The following is a 15,784-nucleotide window of genomic DNA, read 5'->3' on the forward strand; positions in this document are numbered from 1 at the left end:
TGACATTCTTTATACTATGTCATCTCACGGCGCATGCGTCCAACCCCAGTACATCTCAAACAGACTCTAAAGGGTGCCTTGTGTGTCAGATATGAGGCCCACTGACCAAGCTGCCGCATTGTATACAGTTAGAAATAAGACCAAACCATAGTCTGAATTCAACTACCATACTTGGCACCATCCCTCCTCATTGACCAAAAATTACGTACATCATAGAGGAACTCCACCAGGGTGTCAGCTGCCAGCTCTCCATCGTACTCGATGATCTCATTGTCGGCAAAGATGTAGATGCTCTCCACCTCATCAAAACCTGCAGAGAAAGAAGAATATGTCAGTGGGTAACATTAATATACCAGATTGTTCTTTTATACAATACTGCTAGTGGGTTTGGGTTTACAGCTGCAGCACATGTTGTTTGAAAGAAGCTGTGATATCTTTGGTCAACACTTGAGGGCAGGCTTGTTTCATATTTATTGTCTATCATTGCAGTACTACATGTTGAATCCCATTTAACATTAACATATTTTTACCTTTATTAGAGATTTAGTCATCCATCTTTTGTTTTGTAAGTTATTTATCCATTTATCCATAAGTGACCATGGAGTAACACTGGACAGGTTAAAGTTCAAATGTGTCCAAAAGCCACACATTCTGTATGCTACATTAAATTAACAGAAAGTCCTGTATAAGTTATGTAAATACATAAATAAATTGTACCCGGATTCCTATTAAGAATATCCAAATAAATCCAGAGTGAATACGGATTATATGACTATAGAGAGTTAAAAAAGATTATTATTAATAACTGGAATAAAGAAGTACATCTGCAGAAATCACATCTCCTTCACCCCAAGTGCCATCAATATGCTTAATAACAAATTGCACTCTGGCTGCATTCCTTGCACTTCCCTTTTACACTTGAACATACATTTGCACTCTTGTGCACTTGGTACGAATTTCCATTTCCCTGCTCTAGCTCTAGGATTTATTGTGTCGTTGATTTTGTCTTTTTGTATTCTGTTTTTATGTGAACCTTGGCTGCAAAACAAATTTCCCCAAGTGGGACAATAAAGATAACTTTGAATTTGCTGAGTAGCACTTGTTCAGCCCTATTCTTTGAGAACACCAGGAGAGACCATGAGAAATGTGGTGATGGAAAGAGATGATTTACACTGAGCCAAAGATTTTTTGTTGGTATCGTTGACAATTAGGCGTGTTTTCATCAGCAAGGTCTCTGTCAATGCTTGGCAAGCTTACCAAGCTTCTTGGCAACAGCAGAGTCCTTCTTTTCATCCACCAGACCGAATCCAATGTCCTCATCATCAAAATCCCCTAGAACTTGGGCTGCAAGCTGGGCAGAGAGACATAGAGAGAGAGAGAGGGGTGGGGTAGTGAAGAAGAAAGAGAACGTTGTATTTAGTATCACATGAGTGCTGCTTCTATATCTGACTGATCTTAGCGATCCACTGGGCTACCCGTGATAGACATTTCCTAATCTCAGAACTCCATTGAAAACATACTTTCAGTTTAATTTACACGTTACCCCTTGGCATTTCATCTTAATTTCAAGGCCTTAAAAGCAAAAGCTTTGGATTGCTGCCTTGCACTTTCTAAATCGGAGTGAAACCAAAGCCAACAATTGACAGCCCTCATAGCCGGCGTGAGAGGAGCACAGACAGCGGGGTTTCCAGAAGAACAAGAGGGGCAGAACTTGAGCCAACTATGTTGAGGGGAAGAGACGCTGCAACAGGTGTGGTGGAAAGGAGAGGAGCCAGAGTCAAGCTGCTGCATACATGCGCACACATACTGTAAATATACAGACTTAAGCAATAAATGGACTGTATTTCTCATAGTTGTATACAACAACACACTACCATTTTCCATTTGTAATGCTAATTTGCTCTCCAATTTATTGCTTTAGCACTTGTAGAGTATGAAAAAGATGATCGCACCTTGGAATGTGAGGTTAGACATTAAATGAAGTGAGTGAAAAGCGTTATGTAGCAAAGCAGCATTGTGAATAGGGTTGTACAGTGACATCCATAAGTGGCCAAATGCCCCAAAGCACCAGCAACAGATAGCTTTTGCAGTATGTATAGTATGGTAGAGTATGTGTTATGCTGCTCTTCACAGGCAACCTTTAATGCCATCCATTCTTTTGGTCTCCACAGTCCAGAGACATTAGCTCATGTTTGGACCCAGGGCCATTTTTTCTCTAATCTTGTTAGGAGCATTGGCGTATTTGCCTTGAAACACTAAAGCAAGATAATCGCAATAGAAAAGGTGATATGTTCCATACAGGGTGAGGCTTCTTTTACTTTAGAGGGTAAATTCACCCAAATCAGAAAACATATTCTGTCTAGCTGTCCTGATAGATAGTTTTATCTGATGAAGTCTTGAAGGAATAGTTCAGTATTCTGGGAAATACACCTCAATGCGAAGAGTCTGTCTTTTCAGTATAAAGCTACAGCCAGCAGCCAGTTAGCTTAGCTCATCTAACTCATTGCAAGAAATTAAATTAGTGTATTTCCCAAAATGTCGAACTATACCTTTAAGATACCCGTTTCCTTGAATTATGTCCCACCAATACAATGGAGGTGAATGTGGTTTCATGTTGTGCTTCTTAAAATTTCAAGAAAATAATCCCACATACCTCATTCTCAACTGTTTTCAATTGAGACTATTGAGTTTTTTATGTAAATTTTCAATGTTACGATTCACTTCTGTTGGAATTGGGGGGATGGCAGAAATTCTAAAGACTAATGCTGTTTTTCCATTGCATGGTACGGCATTACTCGACACGATAGCTACTGTCACTAGCGACAGCAATATTTTAATTCACTCTACCCATTATGTCACTGCAGATTCACATGGTGTTGTTATAACGGTCAGCTGATAATCCCATTTACACTGCGGGGGTACTGTCCACAATGGAAAACTAAAAGACAAAAGTACTGGTACCAAAAAAAAAGAGAGTCGAGCAGAGCTGTACCATACAGTATAGACTATAACATCTTGGCACATAAAACTAACTGCAATGTTAGACATCACTAGTAAATCTGAAAATATGATTTTTGTAATTTGGGTGAAGTGACCCTTTACGACCATTGATGGCTGCATGGATGAATGGGTGGTTGGATGGATGGATGGATGTTAAAGTTTGGTTAATAGATTAGATGGGAGCCTTTTTGAAACAATCTTCCATTTCTCTTTCACTGGTAAATCAGCTTGCTATGACTCAAACTGGCACAGGCAAGCTGCTGCTGCTGCTGGACTTTGAAAGCAGTTGAGTCTCTCTGTGATATCTGCAGTCAAGGAGTGGAAGAGAACAATCAGCAAGATCCTGCAGCGGCAGAAGAATCTGTGTTTCGCAGCCCAGCTTTACAGACACAAAAGGGCAGACCTTGACATACCTGAAAGATAAGTGCTGCTTGACTTGTGGTCAACTGCAAGAAGAGGTAACGCTTTAGGGCAAGGCACAATAGTCACAGCCTCCAGGTTTACAACAAATGGGAGTGGCCTTCACAGGAGACAAAATAGGTCCAAACTTAAACACTGACATTGTACTTGGTTTATTAAACCCTGCTTACACGCAACGATGGGCCACACTTTACTATAAGTGCCCTTATTTAACATTTATAAGCAGTATGAATACATGTAAAGTTATAATGTAACACTTCATAATGTTGTACGTAGCTATAAGAACATTTTAGTTGTGTGTTTATTAATATACAGTATTTGTCAGCAAATATAGCTTATCCATTGAATACATGTTATTGTCATTAATTATGCAGCAGCCTTCATTTATACGTGCTGTGTATAAATGTATAAACTTATATCACTGATATCTGCTTTACACTACATTATAATGGGTTATTAACTATTTATTTCCGGTTTATATACTACTTGTAAATGCTAAATAGGGGGACTTAAAGGAAAGTGTTACTATCCTTACCTGAGGACCTCATGTTATTTGCAATGCAGCTGGTTTGCTTAATCTTGCAAAACATTTCGGATCACCTCTCATCCCAACAATTTGTTGTTCAATTACAGTATATTAATATAAAAAGGTATCCTTGTTTGTCCCTTCCATTCCTATCCTCTTCTCCGTTTTTTCTTTTAACAGAGATAATACTAACATCTTAGATTTATTTCCATCATAATGCAAAAATGGGATTCAATCCGTAGATTTGAATAAAACAGTATCGGAGGTCCTGAGGTAATGCTAGCTGATTGTGAATAGGAGCTTAACACAAGAAATCAAACGTTTATTAAATAGTTTTGAGTGTAGCGTGCACTAGTGATTGAGTAATTAGAATATTCTTAATTGTTTCAATCACTGCCTGGAAGCAAAAGAGTGTCAAGTCAGAGAAACAACCATTTTGAAAACATGTTTATTTGAATCTGCAATTAGTGGATGGAGCAATGTTAAAGTGCTCATATTATGCTTTTTTGCTTTTTCCCTTTCCTTTATTGTGTTATATATCTTTTTTGTGCATGTAATAGGTTTACAAAGTGAAAAAGCCCAAAGTCCACCCCAAAGGGACTTACCGTCTCCAACAGAAAACACTGTTCACAAACTGCTCCAAACTGCTCTATTGTAGTCCAGGCTTTACTTCAGAGACAAATGTGCGTCACTTTGTAACACATGTTATAATGCTCGCCTAGCTGCTAGCGTGGCACGCCCTCATACTCTGCTTCTGAATGGCTAGTTGTCCTAACCTAGCTACTGCGCATGTGCGACTCCCAACAAAGATGGAACAGAAGTGTGATGTCTCACTAAAACAGAGAGCTCAACACACAGGGTGAAAATATGGTGTTTTTAAAAAAAATTAAACCATGTAAACCTATTCTGGTACAACCCCTTAATACAATTATGAACCTGAAAATTAGTATAATATGAGCACTTTAATCAAATCTGCTGTTGCTTATATTGACCTCAGACACAAATTACACTTTTTACACAACTTCTGCTTGTGCTGCATGAAATAGGAACTAAATCAGGATGTAGTTTTGCATTTTTTTGCATGATCTTATGTAGTAGATTGCATTAACCATTGCATTGCATTAATTAATTAAAGTCAAACTTTTTCACAAAAACATTAAAAAACAAAAAAAACATTACTACTGCAGCAGTAGGTTCAAAGAATTAACAAAACCAACGCCAAAGATACTATAACAAAATCCACTTTACAGTTTGTCAAGTGTAGGACTTTGTTTGTCCAAAATGATATTCCCCTCCCTGTTACCACAGGGCTTGACCATATTAGTAACACTGGGGTATTTATAAGAGAGGTGTAGTTGTGGGTGTTGCAGTGGGGTGGAGGCAAAGCAGGGACTCCCACAGCTTTATAAGGGTGTGTAAGAAAGCATGTTGAGGAACAGAAAAGAAGATCCGTTACATATAGAAATGGGTGTGGAAAGGAAAGGAGGGGAAGGCAGACTTGGCTGCTGATGAATGGAAGAAGACATTTGACACGCACGTTAACACTTCACAGCCATCATCTCCTTCTAGTTCTGTCCTCCCGCTGACATCTCTCATTTCTGCTTTCTGGTGTACTTCTCACTCTGTAGTACCTCCTTTCTTTCCCACTCTCCGTGACCATCTGGATATTTTGTCCTGACTTACAGCAGTCTCCTAAGACACACCCCTTCACCCTTCCTCATCTGTTCCCCTTGCTATCATCCCGACCCCATCTAAAAAGTCTGGGTGCGTGGAGCCAAGTGAGAGGTCAGCAGTGTAATCGCTTGGCTTCATCTTCCAATGCCCAGTCAGTGTCGGCTTGTCAGGTGACACAAGATGAGGACAGAGAGCCATGGTGAGTTGTCAAAAACATGCTCTGGGTACCAGCTGTGGCACCATATGATGAGCTAGGCAAGGGTGGCGGGTTCGCAGTGCAGTAGAGGGGTCACATTTGTTGTAGGGTTGGGGGGAAAATTGATACAGCATAGTATCGCGATATTTTCCATTGCAATACTGTATTGATCTTTTATTATATACAGTATTTGTTGGTCAGTTTGTCTGCTTGACAATCCTATTTTGCAGCAATACAATTGAAGTGAGATTAAAAAAACAAAACAGAAAAATGCATATTTTTAGATAAAACAGATGTTGACAAAGTTTCCTTTTGGGGACATAATGTGAAATTGGGAAAAATTAGAATTTGGAAAAAAGGTAATAAATTGCAATATATCGCAGAATATTGCAATATGTTTGAAAACGCAATAATATCGCATCGTGATGATATTGCATCGTGGGGCCTCTGGTGATTCCCACTCCTAATTTGTTGTAATATAGCCGCCCACATGCTTCCTCAAAACTTTCTAAATGCAGGTTAGCCTATATTTTGGTTACTTTGGTAAAATTGGACTTGAGAGACAGGTGTTAATGCTACTGAGTAGACACGTTTGACCTGACAAAAAGTTTCTACCTGAAACAAGGGTAAGTTACCAATTTCACCTGTTGTAACAAAAAAATAAGGCAGAATTGGTACTGGTAGAATTTGTCCTGTCCATGTAAACCATATACCAGAAGAGATACATGAGAGAGAAGCCTGATCCTTTTTTTAATTTATCCATCCACTCAGCACTGTCCTCCTGTTTCATTCACCCTCCCAGGGCCAGTACTGAGGCTTTGAAAAGGGCTGAATAAACCATCAATGTAAAAAAACTTGCTGTGCTGTTCCTTTGTCTATCATTGGTCTAAATCTCTTTTTGTTTGGTCATTCCCATGTATGCCTTGTGTGTTTCTTAAGTGAACAACTGAGCAGTTAATGAGTCACACATGTGTATGTGTGTCACCTTATGATGTAAGTCCCTCCGTGTGAACCCCAGGGTAACTAGCACACACTCAGACTGTAATAGCACCAGCTGCAGAGAAACAGCTAGCTTTGCAGTTGGCCTTGTTGTCATTTTTATTTGCGGACCAAAAATCTAATTATTCAGAGCTGTGAAGGAGAGTGTATGTACTTGTGTGCATACTGTACTGTGTACAGTGTGCATATGTGTTAACATGGTTTTACTTGTGCCATGAATGCATGTAATCCGATGACTATGCATATTGCAAGTTTTAGATTGGAAGAATAATGATAAATCATGAACACTTTACGTTACTGTTTTTCAGTGTACAACGTCTAGATGTTTTTAAAAGCGCAGTTAACTCGATGTTTAATCAAATTATATGACAGACCCCAAAATGGTTGCATCTTCCAGCAAAAAGATGCTGTTCACTGTCTGCATTTTACCGTTAACAAAGTCCAATTGCAATGATGATATAATGGAATTGATTTCCCATTTTTAAATCAGATATTAATAATTTAAATAATAGTAGGATAAGTTTCAGATTTTTCTGAAAACTTGAATCTGAAACGTATCTTATGGCCAATCATTGTCCAAAAAGGATCCAGAAATTAGGAAAAAAATGGTGTACTTATGAATGTGATCTACCAGGCAGCTATTGCTTTCCATTGATTTCTATATGGTACAGAAATCAACATAGACTTTGTTGAGATGTAATGAAAATGTGTCTGTTTTATGGTTCTAAAATATATTGTTGCATGTAATGTCGTTTGTTTATGTAATGGTTTGTCTGCAACTACAACTAGTAGTAATACGGCCAACAACAAAAACATCTTTCTCAAATTGTCTCTAACATTTCGTCTGCTACCCCCAAAAATTGCTGAATCGGTAAAATGAAGAAACATTCAAAGGTTATCAAAGCAACAACATTTCCCATCTTCCTCTATGAGCAGGTGGCCTGGGATCTGTGCAAAATAGGAATTTTAGCCAGCTTTTCCCCCCAGCCAGAGAGTAAATTAATAATGACTGCTGTAACACATCAGGACGTTCTACACCAGGCTGTTACATAACACTGCGCCAGGGTGGTCATGAAAGATTCAGATACAGAAGTGTACAAACCACATGCTCTGACTTGCCGCCAGCTAGTGTAATTCAGTGTAACTGTTTTAAAAAGGCCGATCCAGGATTATGCACAGAAATAAGATGCTGTGTTTTTAAATGTTTTACAGTTTATAGATATGTAATAAATCTCTATAAATCTCCTCCTCTGTTTTGTTTGTTGAGTTTATTATTTTTACTTTTTCAGTGCTTTTAGAGAAGTCACAGGCACACAAGCTGATTCACTCCAACAAACTGTGAGGACAGAAGTGTCTGGGACCATCTGTGAATGACTCACTTTGACAGCAGTAAACCATATTACAAACATGTCGCATAACAATCTCAGCTAATAAACTCCTGCATTTGTCAAGCTTGTTTTTGTGAGTCACACAAAGCCAGCAGTTGTTAAATGCAACACACTTTCTAAAGGACAAGAAGATGTGTTCTTTTAAGGTAATTTAAATTTGATGCATTGATTTGTATTTCAGTGAAATAATGTACTAATCAAAAAAGTGATTTATGTGAATTAACAGTTTTAGAAATGTACACATGCAATTAATAACAAATAATGATTGCTACATTGCATTTGAGTGTCCCAGTAAATAACATCAGTCAGCAAACACATACAGTTATATACCCCAATAGGCCTTTTTCACAAACAAAAAATACTGTCAAATAATGAAGTTAATGGTGGCTGAATTCCATTTAGCTGCTACAGTTTCAGGGTCCTGGTAGTGTGCATGCTGGCTCACTGTCACACTGTCATGACTTACTGCGACATTTTAACTTTTTTCTTTTTCAAGTCAAAATGTCTGCTTTGAAAAAGGGGTATGGAATGGAGCAATCGTTAAAGGTCCCATAGTATGCTAATTTTCAGGTTCATACATGAATTTTGGTTACAAAAAACAATATTTTTCTCATACTGTCTGTCTGAATATATCTGCATTCACCCTCTTAAATGCTTCATTTTAGCACTGTTTTAGCGCTTTTCTCTTCAACTCCCCTCACCCTCCTTAAAAAAGTCCAATGTGCTCTGATTGGTCAACGTTTCTGGGTCTTCCGCATCTGCTCTCTCGGAGTCTCTGAACCGTCATTGCAGCCGGGGTAGCTGCACTTTCTACCTATATATGGTGACATCACAACTGTACAGAAGTCCTGACGGCTTGTTTAAAGATACCGTTTCGGAATGACTGTGTGCATTTCTCTGTGGATTGAGCACTTTGTTCCTTTCACAGAAATCTAACTTTTTACAATATGGGACCTTTAAATAAAGTTAATTTAATTAAATAAACCTGTGCTTCATGTTAATGTGATACATGTGCTGTAAAAACAGTCAATTGCAGCTCTATGAAATTATAAAAGGGAAAATAAAGTACCAAGAAGCAGATACGGCATGTTCACTTACACATGGTGATGTAAAGCACTTATGCACTGTGCTTTCCGTGCTATCTTTATTCAGGGACCATCTCTTTGTGGAATAGAGATGTAAGTCATGGTTTCAACGTCCATAAAAATTCACATTTAAATTTTTCATGATACCCCATTATTCCCTGCATTTCCTTGACATTTTTCTCCCATTAATAAGTGATATGAAGACATTCCCTGATACAGATAATGGAAGGGGGGGGGGGAGCAGAAAAGAACATTCAATGGAAAAAGCAAAAAAATAATATATATGTTATGTTGAGGGAGAAAGCGAGAACAGCATTTTATATTTATAAGTAATTACAGCAAGAAAGTACGTATACTGTAATACACTGCATGTCACAGGGTGCAAACACAGTATGTACACAGTACAGTGTTCTTGGACAACACTGATTGGGTTTTAATATGGAGGCAGTCAGTCAACATTGGGGTGGAAGCAGTGGAGGTGAGTGGGGAAGATGCAGGGGTAAATTTAGCAGGACAGAAACAGCATGCGGGCTCTCTGCCATGAACTATTTTGGCCTGTTGTTGGCAGCTGCTGACAGGTCTCTCAGTGAGCTGCGAAGCTCCCACCTCAGCTAAATTTGATTTGAGTTACATATTGCAATTACCACTGTATCATCATTTATTTTCCTATTTTATGTATTCTCCTCATTTTATTTCTTAATTGTCTTAACTGCACATTTTTTCCAGCCATGCACCGATATTTTCTCTGCGCACCTACGTAGTTAAAGGGGAGCTCCATTTAGTTAACTTGTCACAAGGAATACTATAGTTGTATAATGTTGTCTGTGGCTCTGAAAGGACTTAGACTTAAGTTTTAAAGAAGTGGGTATCATATCTCGCGAGTGCGATAAAACATGTTTCACGTGGTGTATGATGATGTAATGAAAGTGGCCATTTAGGAGGCAGATGGAGTCTAATGAAAAATAGAGTGTGGAACATTGTGGGAAATGTAGGCTCACATGCTTTTGTTGCTTGTAGCTTGATATCTCAGCCTCGGCTGCTTCCATTTTGAATTTGAATTTTTTTTTATTTTTGGTTCCCCAACTTTATGGAAATGCAATAACAAATTGGAATATCCCTTTAACACTATATTTTACTTTCACTTTCATTTCCCCTTTGCTCTTATGATGAAATTAGTTTTTGGTTCTGTTGGATTGGTTTCAATCATTGTATTTTTTTTTATATTCTATACTTATGGATATAACCTCGCAGCATCTCTTCCTGCAAAGGCCCCGTTTCCCTGAAGTAATTATAAAAATGTTGTTTAGTCTTGTTTAATTTATGTTTATGAGTTGGTTAATGAGTTCATGGATCTGAAAAAGAGGTACATCTTATGCAATGAAAGCAGAAACAATTTGATTTAACTACTTGAAGTAGATCATTGTTCACTTTGCCAATGCAGCAAGAAATACATTCAACTCAGATTGTGTGACTCACTTTCAGGTTTGTGGCTTATATCAAGTTACATTTTGGCAGCAGTATGACAGCATTAGGTCACAGTTTCAACTTCCATAACCAGAAATCCAGCCAAACACATCAGTGAACTGCATACTGTATGTTCATGTTGACCACACTGCAAAACTCTGCTCCGTGCCAACTTTGATAGGATTTTAAACATCTTTCGCCCTCTTTGAACACTACACAAAGGTGTACATACTGAAGAGCAGAATTTCATTTGGGTTAGCTGATATGAGCCACTCCTCTCTATTTCAGCCACACTTCAGATTAAGGTACAGTGCAGTCGACAGCTACTTGATGGAGCACAAGCGATGATGAAGCCATTAAGTGTTTTTCACGAAACTAGATTGCAGATGTGCAGATGTACTCTGTAGGGCCTGCTTATGGACATTTACAACACTATTCATATGCAGGGGGGGTTGCTTTCACTATGAGGTGTTCTAAAATACATTTTACAAAATCATACAAAATATCTCAATTCATGTACCTTAGAGAGGATGAAGAGATGACTGCCTGCCTGGTAGAGTTCTGGTACAATAAATCAACTTGAGAAATGCAGTGCATCAAATTCAATCTGTACAAAACACTTCTCCCATTTCGACAAAAACACTAAATCCAGGTCTCAAATTCTACTGTGTATCCTCAGGTCATATACATTACTTACCACACAGATGCACAGTCATGCCTGAGATTAATGAGCTATTTAGGAAAGAAGAAATGGGTGAAAGATGTAAAAAATAATAATATGTGAGATAGCTTAGCACTATCAAATAAAGCAATTAACACTGATCCATATTGTGACACAGTGCATCAGGCAGCCATACAGTTTTAACAGCTGAGACCCTCGAAATCAATGGGCAAAAGCTTCTATTATTAATCCTCAAACAAGGTGGCTTTTGAGATGGAATAAACCAAGGACACTTTATCTAAACATAACACGTCATATTTAATGACATTACAGTTGACAAAGTAGATCTTAATTTAGTGCCTCTTTCACACAGTTAATTGAGGGGGTCGAGATGCATCCAGATGAAAGTAAGAGGAAATCCATAAAGATGTGATGTTGCTCTCACTCAACTTGACAGCACTGTCACTTAAGGTAGAGTGTTGCGGCTGTAAGCAGTCCAACAAAGTGCTGCCGCGAGGGACTAAACACTGAGAGATGCATAAACAGAGTAGCAGAGTAAAGGGAGCTTTACGATATTGGAAAGACTCACAGTTTATCCTGGAGGAACTAAAGTGGTTTAAAGCTAAAGTACCTCAACAGGAGTTCATGATGTAAAAGGACCACGGGGACTTGGCCTTTTGCCCCAGCCTGGTCAAAGATAAATCGGGGTAATGAGATCTGATGCGACTTGTGCATTCTGAACGTGGCATGTCAATGCCGTCGCTTAAAATCAGACTCAATGCCAGTTATCTGGCTGCCTGTCAGGTTCACAGGTCGTTGCAGGGGATGGACATGCCCCGGAGGACATAGGAGTTAATACTGACCCTGATTTACACTTTGTGTCCACTGAGGATTGCAAAACTGGCTTATCTTGTTCTCTTTTTACAGTAGCAGCAGCAGCAAGACTGGGAGGAGCCTGACAGAGTTTTCAATAGCCTGGTTGCTAACAACATCAGCCAACTGACGACATATAAAGGTTACAATACAGAGAATAGATGGCTGAGTCTTTTAAAAACATGAATTTTGTAAAAGGGGTCTTGAATGCACACATGATGGCTGTAAACATGATATAGTGGTTTAGCAAACAATCAATTTCAAGTCCTTTACCATCTGTTTAGAATAAGCAAAAGGGGGATTTGGTCAAAGATACACAGAGCAAATGATGCCATTGTAAACTGAGATACTCAGACATTGTAGGGCAGTATTTCATAGGAAATTATTTTAAATTTCTAAATATTTAGTAATCAACTGTTGGGAGCCAAATAAGTAATATATTCACATTTGTGCAGACACAGTAAAATGTTACCACTTGGAAACAGGATTATTTTGAAAAATCAAACAATTACTTTTTTGGTCCAGGGCAGCAGAAGAGCCACAGATCACACTGAAGGGGACTTGTTAGGATGCACAACTTAAACAATTACAAACCGTGAGTCTTTTTTTTAATCTTTATCTTATTTTGAAAATCTCTATCATCTCTATACATTTGATTAAATTAAAGTTCAAAGGTTTTATTTATACCAGAGGAGCATCAAACAGTGGCCATAACATTGAGAAATTGAGGTGATTCAGTGGGCACATACAAAATGATCCCATTTATTTCTCTCTCTCCATCAACACCATCCACTACCATTAAAAATGTAAGCATGAAATGGATTGTGCCGTTGAAAGGAGGAGGGCTCCAACAGTCAGTTTGGATCACGGTTACCACAGCGACAGTCTGACCTTTTCCCAGATCCCTCAGTAGATGGAAGGAAATTAGAAAAGACAAAGCAGTATTCTCCTTCAAACCACCAAGATTCCCTGCACATTATACGACTGTATTTTAAATTGCCTTGTGTGCACCTGCCACCTTTCTCAGTTATTAACATAATGGTATGCAACCTGAGGGGTTAAAAAGGGAGAAGAAACAGCCTCGAGCAGTTTTAAAGAGTCCACAGCCACACTAGCAGCTTTGTAAGGCTGTACATACTGTCAGAACAGCAGTGCTTTGAGCTAAATGCTAGCGTCAGCAGGCTAACATGCTCACAATGACAAGGGATTTACATTTGTTAATTAGCAATACACACAAAGTACAGCTGAGGCAGATGGGAATATCATCAGTTTGGTCATAAACCATGTCATTTTGACCCAATGACAATGAAAAATAGTAATGTGGTGCATTGTGGGAAATGTAGGATCCCATGCTTTTGTTGCATATAGCTTGATATCTCAGCCTCTGCTGCTTCCATTTTGAGTTTTTGTTTCTTTAAAGCAGCCATATTATGCTCATTTTCAGGTTCATAATTGCATTTTAAGGTTGTACCAGAATAGGATCTAGGAATAGGAATCCAAAGTTTGTATGTGTGTGGAAGTACCAGAGACACAACATAACACCCCAAATCCCAGAAAAAGTGATTTTTTCATAATATGGGCACTTTAACACTATATTTTACTTATACTTTCACTTTCATTTCCCTTTTGCTCTTATGATGGAATTAGTTTTTTAAAATTTGGGTCTGTTGTGCTTGGTTTCACTCAATGTATTTTTTTATATTCTATACTGATGGCTATAACCTATTTTATTGCTGCATCTCCTCTTGTAAAGGCCCCGTTTCCCTGACGTAATTATAAAAATGTTGTTTAGTCTTGTTTAATTTATGTTTATGAGTTGGTTAATGAGTTCATGGATCTGAAAAAGAGGTACATCTTATGCAATGAAAGCAGAAACAATTTGATTTAACTACTTGAAGTAGATCATTGTTCACTTTGCCAACGCAGCAAGAAATACATTCAACTCAGATTTTGTGACTCACTTTCAGGTTTGTGGCTTATATCAAGTTACATTTTGGCAGCAGTATGACAGCATTAGGTCACAGTTTCAACTTCCATAACCAGAAATCCAGCCAAACATCACATCAGTGAAGTGCAAAGAGTATGTTTATGTCATTTTGACCTGATGATGTCTCTAAATCAGAGGTTCTCAATTAGTTTTTAGCCAGAGATCCCAGATGGAGAATATATATGCATGTATTAAACAAGTTCGCAAATAAAAATAAGAGTTATAAATTGTTAGATTAAAAAAGTAATATATCAAATATTGAAAAGAGAATTAAATTTAAAAAATGTTTAAAAACTTAAATATTATTTGTTTATTATTGTTTATATTATTGGTAAAGTTTATTTACCAAAGTGATTACAGTTCATGAGGTTGACATGTGTACCAGAGTTCATGGCAAATCCATGAAATAGCTGTTGAGATATTTCACTATAAAAACTAAAATGTCAACCTCATGGTGGCGCTAGAGGAAAAGTCAGGGGATCACCAAAGTTAGTAAGCTTCACCATTTGGGAAGCATAAATGTTTCATGGCAATACATACAATAGTTGTTTAAATATTTCCGTCTGGAAATGCTCGACCAACCATCTAAGTTGTCTGATGGCGTTACATAAAGATGACAGCATGTCAGAAACAGGCTGGATGATTATATCTTTGCCATGTTATGTCATCATTTAGCCTAACAGTTATGTGGTGCTCTATATTTGATTTAATGTTCTCTTCTCTTTTTCTTATCTATCTTGAACTGTATAATCAACTTGCTTACGTCATAATAATAAATAAATAAGGTAAAACATAATGGTACACAGGGTGCCTTAGCAACAATGGTGTGTATATACTGTTGGTAGAGAGGGTGGCAAGTAAAAGATCACTGCAATCTGAGCTGTGTGCAATGCAGTGATGGATGAGTATGGGCAATAACAGTATGCTGTATGCCAAAGGTCAGAGTTCAAATAGAGAAAAAGAAAGAGAGAATGAAGATGCAGACAGCAGACAAGTCAGAAAGATGTTGATTAGTACCAGCTTGTCTCTAAAATGGGGACCAACACGTCTCATATTTCTTATACTACTTTTAATGTGTTTAACCAGTGCAGCATGTAGAACTTATTCAGTTGTGAATTTTGCACTGCCTGTTGGACTTTAATGACTTCATAATATTTGGTCTGAGTCATAGTAGTGAGAGATATTTTTGTCAAAAGAGCTGCAGGTGAGGTGTGCTCATAACTCATTAGGACTGTCAAATCTTTTTATATGCCTCATGAATTTGATCCCAGTTCGTTAAACAGATTGCTGTTGTCAGGTTGAATGTTAAACACCTCTAACATTACTCTCCCAGGCGTAAATGGAACTGAAATATTGCACGGTGAGAGCTACTGTATGTCAAACCCTGTTGCTGAGCCAAACATGAAAACCGCCATGAAATTATCACTTTACTTAAACAGCTACTTTGTATATATTTGTCTCTGTTTCTGTTTTTGTTTATTCTTCTTAAGGTTTATTTGTGTATGTGGGCA

General features: G+C 38.0%; 1 protein-coding gene across 3 annotated transcripts in view; it reads right to left on the minus strand.

The window, feature by feature from the left end:
- casq1b (calsequestrin 1b) overlaps positions 1-15,784 on the minus strand; it is a 28,401-nt gene that overhangs the window by 8,754 nt on the left and 3,863 nt on the right. For 2 of the 3 annotated variants that reach the window (XM_035994069.1, XM_031304332.2), the window contains exons 2-4: positions 3,414-3,446; positions 1,258-1,351; positions 210-310 (exon numbers count right to left, since the gene is read on the minus strand). In XM_035994069.1, the coding sequence (XP_035849962.1) occupies positions 210-310; positions 1,258-1,351; positions 3,414-3,446 (228 nt within the window). The remainder of the gene's footprint in view (positions 1-209; positions 311-1,257; positions 1,352-3,413; positions 3,447-15,784) is intronic. The other variant, XM_031304333.2, reaches the window with a different exon arrangement.

This window comes from Sander lucioperca, chromosome 17 (assembly GCF_008315115.2).
Source record: "Sander lucioperca isolate FBNREF2018 chromosome 17, SLUC_FBN_1.2, whole genome shotgun sequence".
Classification (NCBI taxonomy): domain Eukaryota; kingdom Metazoa; phylum Chordata; class Actinopteri; order Perciformes; family Percidae; genus Sander; species Sander lucioperca.